This window comes from Seriola aureovittata, chromosome 14 (assembly GCF_021018895.1).
Source record: "Seriola aureovittata isolate HTS-2021-v1 ecotype China chromosome 14, ASM2101889v1, whole genome shotgun sequence".
NCBI lineage: Eukaryota > Metazoa > Chordata > Actinopteri > Carangiformes > Carangidae > Seriola > Seriola aureovittata.
The window spans coordinates 13,343,619-13,366,315 of NC_079377.1; the positions used below are offsets into that span (position 1 = coordinate 13,343,619).

The window sequence follows — 22,697 nt, forward strand, 5'->3', positions numbered from 1 at the left end:
CCACAGAGACAGGTTCAAGTTTCATTTCATGACCAGTGCGACTGTTTCAGCTTGCACATCAAGTCTTCTTTTTGTAGTTTCAAGAAAAAGGATCTTTTCTTCCACATCAATAGAGCAGTTTTTATTTCTAATGGTTCATCAAAGAGTTTTCGTACCTGAGTCCATTTAAAATTGAGTAAACTGAAAAGGTGCCCCGGCTCAGCAGGACACTCTTGTTAAATCTTGTTTGATGTTCTGCGTTCACCTCAAAGGGGGGCAGTGAGGCAGTGCCATGCCCGTGTTTTGAGACTGCAGTAGCAAGCAAGAGCCTGAGCAGTACACTGAGAATAAGAACAAAGGCACACAATGACACAGAGGAAGGAATAACAATGAGTGCTGTGCCGCAGTGTTGTGTGATTCTACAGTGAACAAAGACACAAAGTGTGGCTCAGGGGTTGTGTGTGCGCATGTGCGGGTGTCTGTGCGTGCCAGGGATTATTATCAGAGCACGAGGAGCAAGCACTGTATATATCATTTCACTAATTACTGTTCTGTGCTCTAATTACATTGCAGCAAGGACACATTCAACTCTCAGATCCTTACTTATGTAAAATCTCTATACGGCCCCGTTGTCAATCACACAAAGATCTAGACACAGGAAAAAAAAGAGTTTGTTTCTTCTTCTCCCTGTCTTCTCTTTGAAAATCTGATCTGCTCTCCGTGCTCTCCATACAGCTGTCACTCCTCTCTTTCTTCATCCTTTGTCAGCTTTGCCTTGACTTATCTTCAGTGAAATGTCTGGAAAGCAACACTGAAAAATGAGCACATCTGAGCGCATTCGAAATGTGAGAATAAGTTTCTGTTGAAACAGCATCGTAAAAAGTTGTTGTCCATCAAGTTGTAAGATTGTTTGGCTGATTTAGGAGACATGCAGCAGAGTAAATCTAATTTATGATCACCACAAAAGAGGATTTCATCAAGATGTAAAATAGATCCAAACTTGATGGTCCACTGCAGTTTTTAAGGAAGCCTCTGTAAAGTGGGCAGCCAGCCTGCTACACATTTTCTTCATCTTATTCTGTGCTGACCAGAGAAATGGGGCTACAGATATTTGTCATAATAAACATCATGAAAGGTCCCAGTGGTAGGCACGGTAAGCACAACTTGATCATTCAGAGTATGTTTCTGGACAGATCAGCCGATAGAGCTCTCTGCACAAACACTGGGAAGTAAGTGAAAGTGTGAACTGGATAGAATATGCAAATTATTGTAAGGTTTACTTTTTAACGTACTTTGGTTCAAAATGGACATTTTTTACTACAAAGGACCAGACGGTACAGTGAGTGCCAGAAATACATGCTACTTACAAATTCCCCAAAACACAGAAAGGCCTTTTTCTGTCATTTGGGCTAATAATTTTAGAAACATGAAGATATTCATAAATATGCACATAACTTAGAAAACTGCTACGATCTGCATGTTGCCTAAAAGGCAACAATGCTCCACAAAGGAATCTGAGTTTGCCACCACACTGTTATTGTGTAGAGAACCATAATAGCTACAAGTACAGAAGTCAGGGTGATTCAATTTTTTTCTGCTACTCTGTTTATAATTTAACCTTGATGTCTCAGATGTCTCCATGCAAGGTTTTCATTTATTTCTAAATCTGACTAATAATATGATCATTACCAGGCACCAACCAGTCTGAAGACTGTGATTTTATAAGGAATTTGTCCACTATTACCTATTCAGGCTTAACTAAGGATCACCGAACGGCCAGCTGCACTACCAGGAGATTTGATTGTACTTATATAACAAAATTCTGCTTTCTTGCTTGCTTGTGATCAGTGTGTAAGCATCATTTTACTTTTGCAGCTGGTTGAGGTGGAGCTATAGTTTATCTATTGTATATACAGTTAACGCGTCCAGTGGTTCCCAGCCTAGGGCTTTGGCCCCTCCAAGGGGTCACAAGATAAATCTAAACAGCCATGAGGTTATTAGTGGGGGAGGAAATTGTGAAATATGAATTAATTTTTAACAACTTGTAGACATCTAAAATGTGACCAGTGACCCTAAATAGACACAGCTTTTTTTGTGTCTTTAACAATGAATTGTACTCTTATCGTATATTTTATTTAATGTAAAATCTTAATTTGCTAAAGTATGAGTACCTCGGGGTAAACCATAATGGTGAAGAGTGCGCTGTGCTGCAAGGCAAACTACTAAATCAAGCTGCAGCTCGCTGGATCATCCTTACACATCTCATCTATAGTCATAGGATTTATGAGGTGATTGAACAGTTGTGATAACCTACAGTATATAGACACTAAAATTAGGTTTTCTGTGCAGTGAGCTCACTTTAACACAACAAGGTGAGAAGCTCAGCGGAGTGAGGATTACCTCAGAGTCAATCTGCTGCTTTCTCTATATTGAGGGAGTCAGCTGAGGTTTCAGCACCCTGTAAAGCTGCCCTACAGATGACTCAGTTCACCGTTGCACCAGCCATGCACGACTGAGTAGATCTAGGATACACAGACAGGATTTTATCTCCACGCTGACCTCTCAATCTCTTGGCATCACCCAGGAGGAATGAGGAAGAGGACATCTGGTGGGTGCAGGGCATCACTGGTCCAAATATCCAACTCTTAATGTGGAAGATAAAGACCATCCTGTACATGCTGATCTACTCAGCAGTGTCTTGCTTAGTGACCTGACTAGGCAGTAAGAAACTGGATGGGAGGATGGATAAAGTAACATTTATATTGCATTTACGCGTCATCCTTTTAGACCCTTGTTTAAATAAACCAGAACAGCTTCTGAACCTGAAGTGGACAGACAGCACATCCACTCAGTCTAATATATCGCCCCCTGTTATGATGTGACACTGCCTGAGGGTTTGGATGTTTGCATTAGAGATGAAAACTTTACAACTCATTAGCCATCCCCACATATTCAGGTAATCTGGTAGACCTGGCAGAAAAGACAAGTTAAACATGAAAAGATAGGATCAAGAAGATTACCTATTTGTCTATTGAAATGAGTCTGCTCTTTAAGTTTGCAATAACATATTCTGAATTTTAAAAATCTGTGCCATGCATGACAGGTATGGATTCTGTACTGGCTCTGCAAAGCGGTTTGGTCTTCCAAAACAAAACCTTTAGTGCCATCTAGTGACCACAAGTGAGCATCTATGATGGCCTCTTAAACAGACATAACCACTGGAGGGTAGCATTTGTTTCTAATACAGCTCTATCGGCTGTTACAAGGCAGTCCTTTTCTTACAAGCTGTAATTTCTCACTGCATGTTTATGTGAGAAGAAATATATTGAATACATGTGGAGAGCTCTCAGTTTTAGGTCAAAAATGTTACTTTAAACAGTAATTTATATCATCACAGCAGCTGCAAATGATGTGTAATGTTCTTCTGTTTATGATCATCACTCAAAACTGCTGAAAAGGTGCACTTGAGTAAGGCACTGAACACCCAACTGGTCCAGTAGAGCTCTCGGGGGTTAACAGTGGCAGACTGTGACTCATTTGTCTTATGTGAAATAAATGTGAATATGTTTAATTGTCAACTTGTGTTCACAAAAACCTACATATTCATTTTAAGCCATTTCAGTAGTGCTACTCTAGCTGGTTTTCTGAGTAGCAAAAAGCGTTATTAATTTAAAATGCCCATTGTGCTGTTATGACTAAACAAAACAAAACAAAACAAAACAAAATTGACAAACAATACAAAGACTCACTTCTTTATTACCATAAATCTAAAAATGACACATCAAACAGTATTATCAAAAAGCTTCATGAAGTTTCCAGCAATCTGATGAGGTTGGTGACATAAAGTCTTTCACAGGCACAGTGGGTTTTCACACCGTTACCATGTAAAATTTTTATTTCAAGTTCTTCTTTCCCTGAACAGTGAGGGGTCATTTTGACGATGGCCGTTCGGTTGCTTCATTTTCACCAAATGAAAACCAGCAACTGAGGCCTGGTACAGTTGTCAGTCAGAAAGCTTGAGCCAGATGTGCAGTAGTGTGAATGTTTGGAAATCTGTTTTTACATCTCATAACAATAAGCATTGCACTCTTACCCATGTAGTGTTGCGTAACATATCACACATATAGCCAGTCGTTTAAAGTTATATAAAGTGTAACACTTTTTGTGACTTCAATTCAAATGAATACAAAATCAAGAAGGTAACATCTTTTCAAGCTACAGTACATCATCTCACTCATGTATATCTACATATCTGGGTTTGTGTGTGGTACAGGACATGGATACAACTATTTACAAGTATATATCCACACTGTGGCCATACATTATAATATCAGCCATTTTAGTCTGATAAACACCAAGTTAAATGAAGATTGGTACATTTTTAAAATAAAAAATTAAAACAATTAAAAGTATGCATGGTTAGTGTGAGTGGTCAGGTCGATTTAAGAAAGCACATAAGGCAACCACAGTATAAAGTTTTGCGATACCAGGAGCCAGTCAGAGGTTCATGTTGCTGACATTATTTAGGTGGAGATGGGTTTGCAACAAGTGACAGTACAGTGCCGCCTGATCTGTGCTATTTAAGGGTCAGACTTTATGGCATTTTGAGAAACTATTCTTTCAACCTGCAAAACAGTTTCACTGCTGATTTTGTGTCCGTGTTTCTCTTGCCAGAGGTTAATTCAACCTCGCTCCAGTGCCTGAACACATTAGGAGAGTATTCAGGTGAGACCAACAGGTTGTTTAAGTGCTGGTTGATGCCCGGAGATACAGGTCAGTCGATCAGTGGAGTATTCGGTGGAGGTATCTCTCTGGATCACTCTCTCCTCCTCTCCTCAGTCCTGAGCCGGCTCTAACTGGTCTCTCAGACGTCCCTGCAGGGTTGTGGCCCTCCGTTTGTACACCTGTGGCCCCAGTATTTCTTCCTGTTGTCCCTACAGCGGGGCGTCGGCGTGGCTCTGGACTGCAGCGTGATCCTGCCACAGAATCATTCTTCTCTCCTGCATCCTTTCCCTGGCTTCTTTGTGAGCTCTCCCCAATCCTGTACAGCAATGATGGTTTTGTTGAAATAATACAGAAACATGATGATATAATGTTCAATATTGTGAATCTGAATGAAATCTATTCAGGTTAGCAGAGTTTTCTACCTGAGGTGATTGAAGGCGCGTAGCCAGTGTGATCCAAGAGCATCTCTCCCGTTAGTCCTCAGCCCTCTGCGGTGAGTTCGGGCCCTCAGTCCAATTAAGGCTTGAGCCAGCTCAGCTTCATCTCCATGGCCCCAAACCAGCTGGGCCCTCTGCTCCGCATCCTGGTCCCCTGCTGCCTTGAACAGTCTCTGGAGCTGCCACAGGTTCACGTCACTGAAAATGTTCCCCGAGCCAGCCTTTCTGCTCCTCCTCTCAGCCAGCCGCCACAGCGAGGAAGGTCCCGCCACCATGGAGGATGGTGGGGAGGCGGGTCCAGTATCCATCCGGAGAAACACGGGAAAGGGTGGCATACAATGGCTCGACTATGTGGAGAGGGACACAAGAGTTTCAGCTCATTATGATGTGTTCAGAAAGAGAAGAAGTGAAGACTTATCATTGATATTTGACAGAAGAAAAACAAAACAACAGAACACAACCAAGTGCAGTTTGTGACACCTGTCACAGTGAAACACTGCCAGTCAGCTTCAAGTCTCCTGCTCTGATTCCTTAATCCTGCTTTAGGAAGTGAGTGTTGAGCTGTGCTTTAAAGCCCATTAAACTGCAGATGGTACCTTTATCTCTCTTTTCTCACATATGCTTTTAAGTGGGACACAAACACATAGGTATTAGCTGAGTGACCGAGGTCAGGATTACACGTGGGTGAGCAGCCTCTCCACTGAAACTGATTATTTTACAACAAAAATAATCTTAACTCCACTTATTAGCTTTCTCCAGAGCTTTCAACAGCACGTCATCTCACAGATGGAGTTTGAGCAGATACAAACTCCATCCTCTGATGAAGATCAGGAGTAAAGATCATTTTGTCAAACCTACTATTTCCAAGTCAAGAATGAAGTTTCATATTCTCTTTTAATTAAGCTTTATTCTGCAGGATCTCCTGCCCACAGACGTACTTACGTTGCTCATTTCACTTTAACTATCTAAAATAGGCTCCTGCATGTCTCATAACTATTTATTTATTCATAATTAATATGAACAAAAACAGCACACTTATCACAATCACCTTATGAGCAAGAATTCACACTATCAAATACATAGCTCTTAACAGCAAGTGTTGGTTTTTTTCTCATTGGCTATGATCATTATTGGAGGCAGCTCTAAACAAACACACATCCACAGGCCTATTTATTTGCATTAGAAGTAGGTTAACATTGATTAAACGTAGCAAGCTTCTCCTGTATTCCCCTCCTACCGGTGTCATGACAGTCTGCTGTTTGCTGTTTTGCACAACAAACTGCTCACTGGTGCAGAGACACCGGTTTCCTTGCAAAACTAAGAAACGGGAAGAAGCTATAAATCATCTCTGAAATATTCATTGTTTTACCATACTGGATAAAATACGATGCAATGCTAAAACAACTTATTGGTCTGTCTACTCTGTGCTGGATTTCATTACGCTGTTGGTAAAAGGCAGTAAACAGGAATCCCGTGAGAGTCATGTGAAAGCAATGAAAGGACAATTGCTTACCCGAGGATTAACTGGTGTTTCCAGCGCGCTCGGCTCCTATCGCATCGCTGCTCCTTTTCAATAAAAACAACTGCCACAAAAGCCGAAGCACAGAAAAGCGGACTGTTTACCCAGCTTCACAAGCAATGCATTTCTGTCCTTCAGCAGACCACTGATCATAAATCAAGGGTCATTAAACCACCAATGAGCATGGAGCTACCTTCTGTTCCCTCCCTCATCCAAAAGAAAGAGCCTTATTTCGACCAATCACGGGTGTGGGGAGGTGGGAGGGGTGGGGGGGTCAGCACCGCCTCCTGGCCACGTAGGGCGTGTGCGCTGAAATCCATTGACGTCAATGAGCATGGCACGAGCAGCATCTGTCAGTGATCTGAGAGGGAAGTAACATGTGAGCATCCTGCGCTGAAACACGTAAACAGGATGACGCATGGGCCCCAAACACCATGGCAAGGCCATATGAACAGACCATACATTATTATCTATTACACAGACTCACATTGTTTCTTTGTTGTGTTTAGTTTCCAGTGGAATGGTGGGGAAAATATTATGAACTGGTCTTAAATTAAAGAAGTTTAAGAAGAATGCTGCCCTTCATGTGACAAAAAGTATGAAAATCATTATTATTTTTGCCCAAATCTTTGTTTTGCTGTTTCTACACACTTTTATTGTTTGCTTTTCTTTCTTTTCTTTTTCTTCTATTTTCTTCTTAATTTACTTCCGCTTTATAAATCCTTCTAAAGCCACTTCCTTCACAAAAGACAGAAGGAGGGAGGTCACACACCCAAGGGGAAACCACACCATTGGGATATAGAGCAGATGAGTGTAGCTATATGGATGAATCCAGCAGCCCAGCAGAGGAGGAGCAGGCTTTGAATTACAGGCCGCCTCCTCTCTATCACCCAGCCCCCCAGCACAGATTCAACAGAGGAAACGGAAAAGACGAAACATTCAAGAAGGTTTTTCATTTCAAAACCCCGGGGCTGTGGAAAGAACAGAGAGTTCATTTTTTTCAAATGCCTGAATTTGTCCACTTTTGGCTTCACTGTTAGACCGCAAACCCGCCCTTCCGGCCCGTTATTTCCTTTTTGCCCATCTTTTCCCCAGCTATTTGCAGCTGGCAGAAAGCACCCGCCCTGTTCGGGGGAAAAAAGGAACCGAGAGAGACCGGAGGAGGAGAGAGATGCCACCCCAACCTCCCGAGTCGCAGGTGAGGAAGGATATCCTGAAGTTCCTCAAGAGTTGTTTGGGAATCATCCGGATCCTGCAGATTGTGTTCGGAGCTGGGCTGTGGGTCACCATCGCCGCCAACAAATATGAGGGGCCCATCCACTTCGTCCTTTTCGTCGCTGTCCTCTTCTGGCTCCTCACCCTCGCCCTTTTCTTCCTCACCCTTCTGGACAAGCAGGACCTCGTCCCGCTGCTGGGAGGGGAGCGCTGGTTGTGCACCAACCTGGCGCACGACGTGGCCGCCACCCTGCTCTACCTGCCGGCCATAGGTGTCATGATCTACAAGACGGACCGCAACTCGTACTGCAACCTGGAGCAGTACAAGCACTTCTGTCTGTACAAGGTCTACCTAACGGCCGCCGTGTTCGCCTGCCTGTGCTGCCTATCTTACCTCCTGTCGGTTATTTATGGGGCGAGCAGGAGGTGTCGGGGCGAGCAAACGGTCATCTGATGAGACTGATGGGGAGGGGGTGATGTCAACAAGGAGGGGGGAGGGGGGGTCCACAGCAAGATGAGGAATAGTTAACTTCACTGTAATTTAACTCAACAGCTACTCTAATCACAGGTTCGCTTTTGTCTCTCCACACCAAACTTTCTGCCTTGGTGGTGAAACACAATCATCAAAATCACTGTGTGGCCTTACAGTCAGTGTATTTAAGGGTTGCTGACATGAAAACATCCAGAGGCCTGTAGCTACCCAGGATTGGAAATGTGTTAGGAGGGCAAAATGGTTAAGGCCATGCTTCCAGCTCTTAAGTTGATTATTATTTTTGTCCAGTAATTTAATGTCATTTCCCCCCATAAACAATTATAGTGGGTATGCAGTAAGTTTACAGTACAATGCCTTAACATATGTTTTGTAGATTTGTGTAAGTACTTGCTAACTATCCATCTAAAACCTCTCATAGGATTAGTACAGTTGTTTTCACAAGGGATCTTTTTTCATTATCTTTTCAAAGTATATATTTTTATGTGTTTACATGTTTTTGTATGACAGCAAACGTTACGTGACGGACTAAAACACTTGCGGATATCCTTTTGACCAGCTCTGTTTTTGTTTTGTCTGACCCAAACATTGCATACAGTTTTGTCAGTGGCTTCTGTCAGAATGCTGTATACTCAACAAGGTTGTGACAACAACAACCCAACAATATGGATGTTATTGGTGCTAAAATGTGTATGCAGAACAAAGAAAATATCCCCTAAGTGTTCATTATGTAAAGCCAAAGAGCAAAAAGAGCAATAATAAAGATCAGTAAGTGAGAGCCAGTGAGGTATTTCTTTGGTTATAATCACTTTTGTTCATGGAAGTGTTTAGACAAGTTGCTTGAGGAAAATGTTCATAAAATGCCTTTGTTAATTCTGTTATAGTACTGTGAGGGAAATTTAGAGAAAGCACTGGTCCGCGTGCACAAATTGGTGGCTTTTTCCAAATGAAACACAGATTTAGAGAGGCTAACGACGGAAGCCCTCAGGAACTTCCTGTTGGGAGATAAAAGCCTGGGCCAATCAGCAGAGATCATTTATATGCTATGCCACTTAACCACATGAAAGACGCAGATCCTTTAAACTATCTGTGTCCCTAACAAACAATGAGAGAGTGTGTATGCATGTGCTGCATGATAGAAAATGTGTGTTGCATGAGAGTTATCCTACTTATGGAAACATAACGTGTGTGTGTGTGTGTGTTTGATGTGCGTGTAATAATCTGGGAAGAGGCTTGTTCTTACCGGAACAGTCTGTTGGGGTTCTGGAGGTGGGCTAACGTTCAGCCAATGAAAACAAAGCCAAGCAGTGGAGGATGATTCAATGTCTCATCTATTCCAGTCGACATGCAAGGCTTAAGAACATACTGCAGACAAGTTGCTTTACCAGCACCCAAAGCTGCACTGTGAAAACTCTGTTTGGTTGCCTTAATACAGTCAGCAAGAAAATACCATTACTATATGTGACTTGACTGGCTGTGCAATTCACTGACAAATTAGGATTTATGTTTTGGACACTTGTTGCTGGCATGGGACAGGAATGTGGTGGGAAAGGCTGCAGATTACAGTACTCACACATGAACACACACTTTTCCTTTTTGGGTCATTGCTCGCTTCTTGTACACTTCCAATTGAATGTGATGAGTTTTTCTTGGACAGGAGTGTTGGGGATAAAATGTTGCATTATCATAGGTCCAGATTCACATTCAAGAATCAAAATCCAGGCATCAAAAATGAAGAGGATTAGAGTTTAAGAGTAGTAGTAATACAATAAATCCAAGTTATATAAGTGGGAGGTGACAGGTGTAGAAAGAGTCAGAAAAAAGCTTTTGGTTGCTTTCATGAATATATGCTGTTACCTGACTCATATGGGTATCCTTGACTGGTTTAGTGCTTTCAGAGGTAGAGTAACCCTAAAATGTGACCATATAAGGAAACACACAGATCAGACTGCAAGCAGGGAAACTATAAAACTGATGCCTAATTTTCATTTAAGTATTTTGTTCGGTTTGTACGTCCATGTACAGTATGTCATCCTCTGGACAAGAGGCCTTTCTATGCAATGACGACAGGAGGGATACAGTGTGTATGTGTGTGTTGAGCGCAAGGTGACATCTGTGCTCAGAGTTACAGGAGTGGAAGGGTTAATGTTAACCAGCTGCAGCCCCATGATATAAATCTAGCACTTCTAAAGGAGGAGAGGACCCACCACCCCCCAGCCCCACACACACACACACACACACACACACACACACACACACACACACACACAAACACACACACACACACACACACTCCTATCCACCCTCTCCCCCTCTGAGATTTCTGAAGTGTTGTCCTGTCCACGTGTCGGTGTCTGCGGAAACACACAGCTGTATACAGCCAAACGGAGACAGTACACAACAGCCCTGCGTGCTGCATAAACAAAACACTGAATCCTCGGCTCAATTTGATATTGCAAGTAACCATGGTGAATCATTTAAGTTTTGGAAGACTCACAACTATAGCATGTGTTGACAATTATGACCAGAAAAGGATTCACCACATTTAACCTGCAAGTCTTTTTTAGCTGCCCACATTAACAGGCTCCTTATTATTATATTGACCACAGTTTATGGATGTTATGTCTGTTCAGATTGGCTGTTTTATGTACAAGCCCATTTCAAATTTAATCCTAAACTATCCATATCCAAATAAGAAACCCTTGCAATCACAGGTCTTAAAATGAGTCTGGAATCTTATGTTGCCTCCTAACACCATTAGAAGGGTGTGGGCACCACTAAAGTGAAGTTGCTGCATTTTTTCCCAGCTACACAGACAGTAAAGAAAACTCAGACAACTTGCTATAAAGAGGTATAGAGCCAGGTGGTTCTCTGGAGTGCCAACTGTGTTATATTTACTTTGGCTACTCAACCAAAGAGACATTTCCTGTATGTGCTCTCCCACCCATTTGCAAGAGACCAACCGTCCAATAGTCGCCATAACCCCTTGAAATGGTTTCTCTGGCCCTTCCCTGAAAGCACATCATGCGTAATGTTGCCATGGACTGATGTCAATTATCCAAAAAAACTGACACAAAGTTCCCTGCCAAAAAATCTAAAAATGAGTTTTGAATTCTAAAAGGAAAACAATGACATGACTGTGAGTCATAGAAATATTGCAAGAATGGCTTTTGTCCTTCTCAGTAAAAATTCAGACAATTTAGTGAAAAAGATTTTTTTTTTCCTTTATGCCTCTGTGTCCTTACACAGTGATATGGAGAACAGTGTAGGCTGCAGGACATCACCAATGGAGCTGGTCGGGAAAACATATTTTGCTCAGATCTATTTTACAAGGCCAGATGGTTGTCATCAAAGGAAATCAGTTGAGGTCTTCTTGCTAAAATAAACTGCGCAAATCTTCTATTATTCTCCACTTTATCTTTTTTTAAATTGTATCATTATAAGAATTGATTTGTTTCTGTCTTAGACAACATACATGACACACTTGTCGAAATGTTCTCAAAAAACAAAACAAACAAAAGACGACACATGCTCTTAAAAGATAAGTCCACCTTTTCTCAAGTCTGTCAAAATAATACTGACGTAAGGATATGCACAAGAAATCTGTTTCTAATGTGCTTCCAATATAAGTGATGGGAAACAAAATCTTCAGTCCTTATGTGCAACAATACTCTCTGAAGTTCCACTAGAAGCTAATATGAGCAGCCCAACTCAAGCAGTTTGAGCTGGTCAAATCAGATGAGTAATTTTGAAAGTTACAGGATTGCTTTTTTGTACATGAGTTCCTCTTTGTGTTACTATCCCTCCACCGAAGCACAGCAAGGAAACATGGTCTGAAGAAACACAAGGGAATGTTGCTCTAAAAAGACTGACTTTGGAGGATACCCTCTGGGTCTGAATTTCTGCTTTAACCTTATAAGAGCCTTAGCTGAACTTTGGAATACTTTTTTTCAACAGAACAAGGATTGTCTCCGATCTCTTACATTGTGTCAGTGACACTATTATTTTAAGACAGACTTGCTATCCTTTATATTTGTGGGTATTTTGCACAAGCTCAGCATTATTCAACAGGAAATTTTAATGTTTAAAAAAATACCCACACTTTTTCACTGAACCAGGTGTGTATACTTGGTTGGTTGGAGCCCACTCAGCCATAGTCCAGGACTGGAAGAGCCCAGTCTTTCTTAGGACAGAGCACTTCCACTGGAAATTATCCACCTGGAATTCGTGTGGGTGATTCCCAGAGGAAGTACCCTATCCTTCCCAAGAGCGTCTGACTCTTTTCCTGCCGACAGTTCTTGTCTCCCATCTGATTTGGGAGGCAACATGTGCGCACATGAAACATGAAAACACAGACAAACGCACACAGCAGCGCTCTGTTAACCACACTTTCATCAGATACTGCTGAGATGCACATTCCACTGTAGAGGAGAGGGAAAGAGGGGCAGGGAAAACAGATGGAGACTGACAGAACAAGTGAATGTGCAGGGGGAAAAAAGAGAGGGGAAGATGTGCAAAAACGCCTTACATAAAGAGGAATTTGAGATTGAAATTTCCTGTTTGCGTAAAGGCATAGATCGGTAGTGTTCGAGGCGTGCAGGCCCTGTAGTTTGCCTCTGACATTTGCCAGTTTATAGTTTCCTAACATGGTGACTGGGATTACTGATTCCACATTCCGCTTTCACCCAGACGATACTTCTGAATGGGCACAGTGTTCATGTGTTGTGTGAAGGCAATGGCAGCCAGTGGTGAGAAATGATGATAGCTATTTATAGAGCCTTGAAAATACCACAGCTTCCTTCATTCTGCCAATCCTTAGCCAAGATGTTGAGAGTGTGTTACAGAGTGAATGAGTCTGAGAAAGCTAGACGGAAACAGAGGGCGAATAGTTTTTGGTCACTGGGTGGATGAATTCACTCATTTCCTGTCTGACATTTTATGATTCTTGACATTTACTCGCAAATTACGTTAGCAACACGTATATCATTAATCACCTGTCATTCTTTAAACTTTTAAAGACGGAATTAGAAGTGATGCGTAATCCCCATGACTAAAATCCACAGTGAGGCACTCTCGGAAAGGAAAACTCTTTACGAACGCTGCATCTTTAGTGTGCAGTGCAAGCGGACACAAACTGGGAAGTAAAACAAACATTCTTTCCAAATGTGGATCATGAAGTTCTTGATAATAGCTCACATGGCTCTGAACTGATTCCCAGAAACACTTTTCCCACAGTTTTAACACACAGGAGCCCAACTCCTCTCTGTTACACCTCAATGCGGTTGTGAAGCAAAACAATCAAAAAACTGCAAGGTGAAAAAATAACCCAACATTAACCTCACCATTAGGTAACTACGGGACAGAACACACGCTGGGTTGGTTCAACCAAGTGCTGGGTTTTAGTATTTAACCCAGAATGCTGGATTGTTCATTTGACCCAACCTAGTGACTGAAATTAACTCTATTGCTGGGTAACTTAGAACCCATACACACTACACTGATATTTCCTGTCTCATTACCTTGATTCTTTTATATAATAATAATAATAATAATACTATGACTACTACTAATAATAATAACACTGGTATTTTGTTTACATACATTTACCCCTCAGTAATCAACACTCAATACCAGTTTCAGTTTTCAGTTTTTCCTTTTTAATACATTTGCAAATTCACATTCTAAAATTCTGTTTTCACTCTGTCATTATGAGGTAATGTGAAAAAAAGGAAGGGATCTGAATCTTTTCTGAATGCACTTTTATTAGGCTCATGATAGCAGTGGTGGCAAAGTGTGTAAAGCTGCTTTTCCACATCTCCCCTGCATTCTGCATTAAGCTGAGGCAGCGATTTTTTTGAAAAATGTTTCTATTCAGAGACGCTACACACAGTCAGACACTTTCATCAGCCTATTGAAACCTGCTTTTCCACTGTTCTAGCTGCCATCACAATATATTTAGCAAGTCAATATTTTACTTTGTGACACAGTTTAGTCTTTGGCCTTTTGGTCCTATCAGTCTATACTTGAGCAGACGGACATGCACTTTCATTAGAAATCTGTTAGTGATTGGATGCTGCAGCTGATGGAACTTATCTGACATGTAACTGCAGTTTCATACAAGGACAAATAACAGATTTAACTCAGCTGTAATATCACCACCAGGTTTAGATTTTATTTGTGTCCTGATCCACCAACTTTCACCAAAACATATACGCTATTAAATAATTTCTACACATTGGGAGCCATTCTCATCATGACTTGAAAAATTTACAAACAGACCATCAATAAAATCAGATGCAAATAATTGAAAGATAAATAAAGCTTTGTTGGCTTTAAGTATCTGAGCAGTAACTTCTGGATCTGGTTTGATGGATCTGTTCACAACATAAATACAAAATACAGTTTTCTAACGAATGTGCAGCTGCTGTCAAACGGTTTATTTATGATACTTTTGTCACCTTGGAGGATGCCACTACATAACTGCACTGGATGCATTTGTTATTTGAACAGTACATCATTTTATCTTTGCAAGTACAAACTCCAAGACATAAAAAGTTCTTAACACCTGCAAGACTGATAGCTGATCCTGTCATCGCCAGAAACTGACATTGCTTCAGATGAACATGATGATAATGGATAGGTTTCCCTCTTCCCTTTACTCTGATTTAATTCATATTTTATTTTTCTCTTTTCTGCTCTTTCTCTTGAGTATGTTTGTAATTTCCTGTAAGCCAATATATATTTATATATAAATATTTGTATATAATTATATATTTTCATCAGTTATTAAAAAAATACATCATTACAGTATTAGCATTTTAATTATGCTTGAAAGTTTAACTGTCCCACTTCATGAGGCTAAGTGTAATATTTTAGTCAATAATGAGGCAGCCATAACCTGTTAAGAAATAAAGGGTTTCTGTCCACTGAAACGCTAAGGGCTTTTAATTTGAAATGATTACAGGAACTGTTGAGTTTGTATATGGAATGCAGTAACTTAAACACAACAGAGGAGGGACTCAAAAGGAGGCTTAGTCCTAAAATATCACTATGACAAATTGTACATGAGAAACAGAGAGCATTAAAAAAATAAAGACCTGTCTCTAATACGAAACTGCCTCAAATAAAGGCCTGTCACATTCTGCAGTTGAGGTTAATAAACTCTGTGTTCACTTTTTGAGGAAAAACAGTAGTTGGAAACTGTCTGTGGATCCCAGAGAGAAGTTGTGCTCTGTGTGAGACACAAAATAAGAAAGCTATTCTGCCACTTCTAACCTTTTCTCTGAGCGATCATTTATAAAATAAATATAGCCGAAAACACAGCACACTCTTTGTCTTTAACCTATGTGTTTGGTGATTTTGTCAGACGATGTTGCGTTAAAAAATCAAGACTTCAGCAGCAGCTTGGACACTACCCGTCCATCCTCAGCCAGAGGTCTTTACAACTTCACAAGATAATGGATTACTGCATGCTACCACAGAGTCATGGATAGAGATAACTTTTAAAAGACGAGAAAAACCAATGTATTTTTCATGTGTAAATGATGTGAGGTCGACTTAGATGGAGGAACTTTGCGGCTGTTGACTGTTGGTCTTACTCTTACCCTTTCTTAATGATTTCATCAGTCACTTGCAGATACCTCAAGAGACTGGTCCGATGCTTCAATTGCATGTGTAATCTCAAATCCGTCGCTGGTGAGGTTGAGGTTGCTGGTGCATGAGCATTATTAACTGTTGCCAGGGTGAACAATGCTGACGTTCATGTTCATTGGTTGCAAACGCATACATCCAGTTCACCAAAAATCGGTACGTTCAATGAACGGTGCCCATTTAGTTCGTGCACGACAATGTTGACGGTTAATGCGAAAATATGTGTTGCACGAAATCGAGTGGGAGAATTAGGAGCAGCTGGGTCAAAGTAACCCAACCAGCTAATGACCCAGGATGAACAACCCAAAAGTGTGCTCATTGTACCCAAATCAACCCAGAATTATGAACCTAACAATGTGTTCACAGAAACAACCAGCACTTTTTTGAGTGCAGCCAGAGGCACCTCAAGCTGCATTGCCCCTCAATTTATTCTACTCATAAAATCAGAACATGTGTCTTAAATCATGACATTGTAAAACTAAAACTATTTGCATTAATATATTACATTTCATTTACAATGCATTGTCTGAATTATGCAAAACAGTTTGGTAGTAACAGAAGCAAAATTAAGTCAAAATAACAATGTTCAAAGTTCTGAAGAAAATTTGAAAGAAGAAAAAAACAGGATATCCAAACCAAATGTAAGTCACAGACGGTTTCTGGTGGACTTCGTGGCTCTGACTGCTAGAGAATTCCAACAAGTCTGTAGCTAGTTATTGCACAGATGTCCAGATAGTAATCCAATGTACATCATTTCTTGCAGCTCAAGATTGTAAACAATGATTTTATTTACCCACTGGGTGGCGACATAGGGTCAAACAAAACACAGTCTTTACAGATAAGTTAATTGATTCAACATGTTTGTTTTGCTTATTTGCCCCCTAAACACACTGTTCACACTGTGAACACACACTTCATCCCATACTAAAAAAATCTAAGTAATGAACCTGTCTCCACAAACCTTCCTCTCTCTGCAACAAATCAACCACTTACAGTGCTTTGTAAGATTTAACTGAGTCACATCCCCTCCTCCCTCATCAGCCCACTTTTCTTATTCTAAATTGTCTCCTGTCTTGCAAACACACTGGGTCTCGTCGCCTCTTGGTTTCTTTAGTACTGCTCTAAAGTCACATTTCATGACCGTTACACTAATATGGTGCTACTGCTGGTCATGTGTAATTTTATTATAGGTAATATGCTATACTACATATAACAGTTATAGTTGAATGGTTCAACCATCAAGTTCACCATCTAGAGATGGAAGAAAGAAAGAAAAGCAGTTGGATGAAGACACACAGAGAGAAGATGCAGAAATTTAATCACAGAAAGTTTTCATGGAGCAGTTAGAAAGCTTTTTTTTTTTTGTCTGTTTCTTTTGTCTTCCTAAATCTGTGTCTCTATACTGTGCATCCTTGAAGGGTCACAATGGAATTAAGAAAAGTCTAAAGCCCCATCTTCACTGATTTATATAACTGTGATGTGGGTTTGCAAATTATCAAATCAAATATCATTGTGATAATGTAACAATTTGTTGTAAGTAATAAGAAGTAATTAAGTAGTTACTTTGATGTTTATATGTCTAGTTTGTCAATGGGATTCTTATATCACGTGAACATAGATAGATAGACACAATGAAAGTCAATAAAGTACAATGGATATAATGAAGGTCAAGAACAGTCTCTGTCACTCACGCCCACCGCTGTCATTGGTGGAGAGATTGAAAAAAAAATGACGTACTTTAGCGGAATCTCATTGGATGTAAAAACCAGGAACTGTGGGAGTAACCAATCCACGTTATAAAAGTCCTCACCGGTTTGACAGTAACGAGTGGACCTGTCTGCTTCTCTGGTTGGGGAAGTTGCCAATTGAACCTCACCAGCATCCATCTTTAAAAAACTGTTCAGTTCGTTCATATAAGCGATATATTATCACATACCATGGCTGCCTACAAATTAGTGCTGATTCGCCACGGAGAGAGCAACTGGAACCAGGAGAATCGCTTCTGCGGCTGGTTTGACGCTGATTTGAGCGAAACCGGGGAAAAGGAGGCGAAGCGAGGAGGACTGGCCCTGAAAGGTGAGCAGTCCACTTTGTTTTCTCTCACCATCCACTGTAATATCTCCGACGTGCTGTAGAGGCCAATGCACGGCTACGATTACATAATCGCCTCTGCATCAGACCACAGACCGCCCCCCCGAGCGCGTCGGAAATATGTGAATACGAGGACGTGCAAACGTGCAGAAGTGATGCCTTCATGTGGTTTCCCTGTTGAACCTGTCACTCGCGACAGTAGCCTGCGCGGAGGGAGACCTCTAGAAAGTGTATCTGTGTATCCCTCGAGCAAAGCAACTTGTATTTTTTGGGTGCATTATGTTTAATGTGCATCACGCATCTGGCTTGTTCTTATTTAGCAGGAGTACGGGGAGGAATCACAGAAGAGAAATAAACAGACCGTGGGCCCTCTAGTAGCTTCCATAAACCAGGCTGCAGTGTAGCTAGAGCTGAAAGCATTAGTTCATTCAGCAGTGAGTGGATTGAAATAAAATTGAGCAACAACTATTTTGATAATCAGTTGAAAATGCACTATTTTTTATATTACATTCCATAGACTAAACAATGAATTGATTAATTGAGAAAATAATCAGATTAATTGATAATGAAAACAGTTGTTAGCTGCAGTGCTAAATGTAACTCGTATTTCCAGAAAAGCTTGAGACTCAGTTGCTTTTTATCCTCACCCTCTTCATGGTATCATTTACAAATGATTTTTGATGCAACAAGTGCAGCCTTGTTCCATCAGGGCAGTGTGGGGGAATTAACTAACTAAACAAGGCTGAAAGAAACAGTCACAGTATTCAAGTGGAATTATCTTTTCACAGTTGCAGTCAAAATGTATTTAACTCCTGTGTCTCTCACTCTATTAGATGCCGGTTTTGAGTTTGACATTTGCTACACCTCCGTGCTGAAGCGAGCCATCAGGACACTGTGGCTGGTCCTGGACGGCATTGACCAGATGTGGGTGCCAGTGCATCGGACCTGGCGGCTCAATGAGCGCCACTACGGAGGCCTAACAGGGCTGAACAAGGCAGAGACTGCTGCCAAGCATGGAGAGGCTCAGGTGAAGATCTGGAGGCGTTCGTTTGATATTCCTCCTCCCCCCATGGGCCCAGACCATGACTTCTACACTATCATCAGCAAGGTAAGATATGATATCTACAGTACATTCACAGAACCAAGGAGCTTTGTTGGCCTGTTGGGAAAGAAATGGTTTGACTATCCTGATCAACTAAGTCCACACAGGAATAACAAAGAGGAGGCATGACTATAACAGATCTCTGCAGTCAGGCAGTAAACCGTGTCTCCACGAATGAATGAAATCAGCAGAAATGACTGGAGTGGAAACAATGGATTTAAGGTCATGTGTCTCTGTTGTTTTATCTGCAGCACGGTTAGCTTGAATATCCAAATGCCTTAAACATACAACAGTGCAAATGAAATCTGATAGATATATTAGAGATGTAGTCCCTTACTATTTGCTAATGCTATTACCTAATAGTATGTCCAAAGTGAGTTAATGTATGACTGGAAAGAATGAGTTCTGGAAGGTTCAAGTTCAAAGTTCAGTCAAGGGAGAAACGAACTGATCATGTCTGTCTGCACTGACAGTCAGACGTAAGGTTTAATAACCCTGTACTGGTCTGCAGTGGCTATCAAAACTAAGGCAATAAGTGATCACCAACAAGTTGATAGTGATATAAGAATCACACAAAAGTAGCTGTCCCATAGACAGCTTTACTCTTCACTCAAATACACCTCACATTGGAGCATTTATTTATATTCAGAATCACTCTAACATGACACAAACTGCTAGCTTGCAGCAGGGCCTCTCTGTTCACAAACAAGTGTACAATAACTTTCTGAAGAAGATTAAAGAGATCAAGCAATTCTCACCTGTTTTTATTCTGGTCTGTTTACATGGTGATTGTCTTCCCTTCAGGATCGTCGCTATGCAGACCTGACTGAACAGCAGCTTCCTTCCTGTGAGAGCCTTAAGGACACCATCGCACGAGCGCTGCCCTTCTGGAACGACGAGATCGCCCCTCAGATCAAACGGGGGAAGAGGGTGCTCATCGCTGCCCATGGAAACAGCCTGAGGGGGATAGTTAAGCACCTGGAGGGTGGGTGGCACTGTGATTAGTGTCCTTTAGGCAATCATTCCCATCACTTGCTCAGCAGGTGATGGAGGGCTGCTTTTTCAAGACGTGTTCAGTTTGTTTTCGACATTCTTATACCTTAATTAAAGAGTGATATTAGAGAGAGATGATAGAGAATGAGGGAGATGCAGCAAAGGTCCCCAGCTGGAGACATTGTGGTTCATGGTCAATGGTCTAACTACTAAGCCACAGGGATGGTCCGTTATAGCTCATTTTAACTCCCAATGCAAGTCTTTTACTTTCAGTATTTAATGTTTTTAATAATGGTAGGAATTGTACATAACTTGCTAATTGAGAATTAACTGGTGTAAAGACTAATGTGCAGTAATTTGTCTTAAAATAATCTAAGGAATGGTACTTTAATTTATCATTTTATTTTTTAGTTGTGGATATTTTGTATTGTGACACTGTCAGACTTTAAGATTATACAGACATGTATTTATTTTGGCTTGGTCTATTTGCTTTGTCACAATTTTTGTTCTTCAGTTTTAATAATTGTCTGACATTAGGGAAATTCAAATAATTTGCTAAAATACAATTTTTCATTTAATTAAACGCTGTCACAATGATGCTACATTTTCAAGAATCTTGGTAAAAAATTATGAATGCCACAAACAGTTGTGGTGATCTAGTGATATCATGTCTATTGAACACAGCAACGTGCAAATTCACTTACTATCATATAACTGTTCTGTTTGTATGTTCCACCTGCAGGAATGTCAGATGAGGCCATCATGGAACTGAACCTGCCAACAGGCATCCCCATCCTCTACGAGCTCGACAAAAACCTGAAACCTGTAAAGCCAATGCAGTTCCTGGGAGACGAGGAGACTGTACGCAAAGCCATGGAGGCTGTGGCTGCTCAGGGAAAGGCCAAGAAGTAAAGTGATAGTAAAGCCCTCTCTGTGTATGATGGTATAGATTGTACCAGACAACTGGCCTCAGATTAGTGTTTTTTCCTAAACCCTAATTCATTTTGGATGAGTGTACTGTAGATTGTTGTCAAAGGCAACCTCACTCTACTTGTACAGTGCAGAGATGGTAGATGGAGAATGGTTAGGGCCCGAAGAGTCATAGTTCTCAAGAGATTGTAAATAATTTTTGCTAAAATTGTCAATTAATATTATAACTTTTAATATTGCCCTGATTGCCCAGTCTGAGACCACTTTCCCATTCACCTGAATACAAATTCACAGTATATGGGATACTGTTTTTCAAATGCACTGGACACCATTATTATTTTTCAGATCACTAAGGGATATTGCTGTCTATTATAATTTAATTTAAACCTGTTGACATAAAAGGGACCACTGCAAAGGGTGCACAACTTATTTTTTATCTCACTTGTTAAAGCATTTAATTGATGCATTCCATTGAAAAAGGGATGCGTTTTTACAGTCTCTTGAGAGCAGGATGGGACAGTCAGGGCTGCTAAACAGTCCTTGTCTTTGCCTGTGAATGGTATATTTGCAGTGTCCTTGTGTGTTGTCGCTGTCTGTGTTGTGTCTGACTGTGTATTTTTCACCACATTTCTCCAATTGAAATGGTGCCAAACCCTACTTTGCTTTCAGTATTGCACTGCATAAGAGATAAATCCATTATTTGGATTATACTCTGCCAGGTTCACAATATCACTGTGAAGGATAATTAACTGAAGATAAATCATCTAAATTTGTTACTCTCTTTGACCATCTTTGGTCTGTCTTTGCCTCTTGGTGTCCTAGTATTTATGTGCCTCCAGCTCCTATTCCTACAGTAAATGCCTACATCTGGCCTCACAGCATTGTGAGGCAGCAGTGGTGGTTTTAGGCAAGCAGTCTGTGAATGAAATATCCAATTATGTCTTAAAGTAGTTCCATTTTCTTTAATAAATGTAAATTCCTCTGTTGGCTAAATGTACCCTGAAAACTGAAATGTAATAAATGTGCACTTGTAGCCATATCTAATGCTTGTGTGTCTGCTCGACTTGCCTTGTCTTCATTTATCTTTTATTCTCTACTGTATAGTTATCATGCATAAATATCTTTTTTCTGGTGATTAGAGTTACATACTAATATCAAATCTAGCTTTTGGTTAAACCATTATCTTGAGTTAAGTCATATTTACTTACTGACCAAGTTTAGGCAAGTTTTTCATTAACCATTTTTAGTCTAAGTAGTATTAATGGTTAGGCGTAGTTATCAACAGTATGATTAAAGTAGTATTGCAATTGTGAGAAATTAGATTTTTAAAGAAATGCTTACAACCCTTCTTGGACTAACAAGAGAACAAAATCTAAAATTTGTTTGTTAAATATGGGAAATATCTTTCATCATTTTCACTCATTTATTCTTATATTAATTACTTGTGTGTTCTTTTTTCTACAAATATATTATTTATTTGATCAAATATACAAATGATCAACTTTAACCCTATGGTTTGTCTACTTATTTTCAATGAAAAGAAGCATAATTGGTGAAATATATGGA

General features: G+C 40.5%; 3 protein-coding genes across 3 annotated transcripts; 2 read left to right on the plus strand and 1 right to left on the minus strand.

Annotated features, from left to right (window-relative positions):
• Nucleotides 1-3,717: 3,717 nt before the first annotated feature.
• Nucleotides 3,718-6,811, minus strand: LOC130181654 (uncharacterized). Its single transcript, XM_056396019.1, has 3 exons — nucleotides 6,655-6,811; nucleotides 5,127-5,488; nucleotides 3,718-5,020 (listed from the first exon to the last, which is right to left on the minus strand). The coding sequence occupies exons 2-3, from the start codon at nucleotides 5,474-5,476 to the stop codon at nucleotides 4,762-4,764; spliced, it is 609 nt and encodes a 202-aa protein (XP_056251994.1). The 5' UTR covers nucleotides 5,477-5,488; nucleotides 6,655-6,811; the 3' UTR covers nucleotides 3,718-4,761.
• A 1,001-nt stretch (nucleotides 6,812-7,812) lies between these two features.
• marveld1 (MARVEL domain containing 1) lies at nucleotides 7,813-9,143 on the plus strand. Its single transcript, XM_056396020.1, has one exon. It carries the CDS (start codon nucleotides 7,832-7,834, stop codon nucleotides 8,327-8,329), a length of 498 nt encoding a protein of 165 aa, XP_056251995.1. The 5' UTR covers nucleotides 7,813-7,831; the 3' UTR covers nucleotides 8,330-9,143.
• Nucleotides 9,144-17,812: 8,669 nt separating this feature from the next.
• LOC130181317 (phosphoglycerate mutase 1-like) lies at nucleotides 17,813-22,170 on the plus strand. The gene is made up of 4 exons (XM_056395404.1): nucleotides 17,813-18,091; nucleotides 18,940-19,214; nucleotides 20,013-20,193; nucleotides 20,944-22,170. The coding sequence occupies exons 1-4, from the start codon at nucleotides 17,953-17,955 to the stop codon at nucleotides 21,111-21,113; spliced, it is 765 nt and encodes a 254-aa protein (XP_056251379.1). The 5' UTR covers nucleotides 17,813-17,952; the 3' UTR covers nucleotides 21,114-22,170.
• Nucleotides 22,171-22,697: the final 527 nt, after the last annotated feature.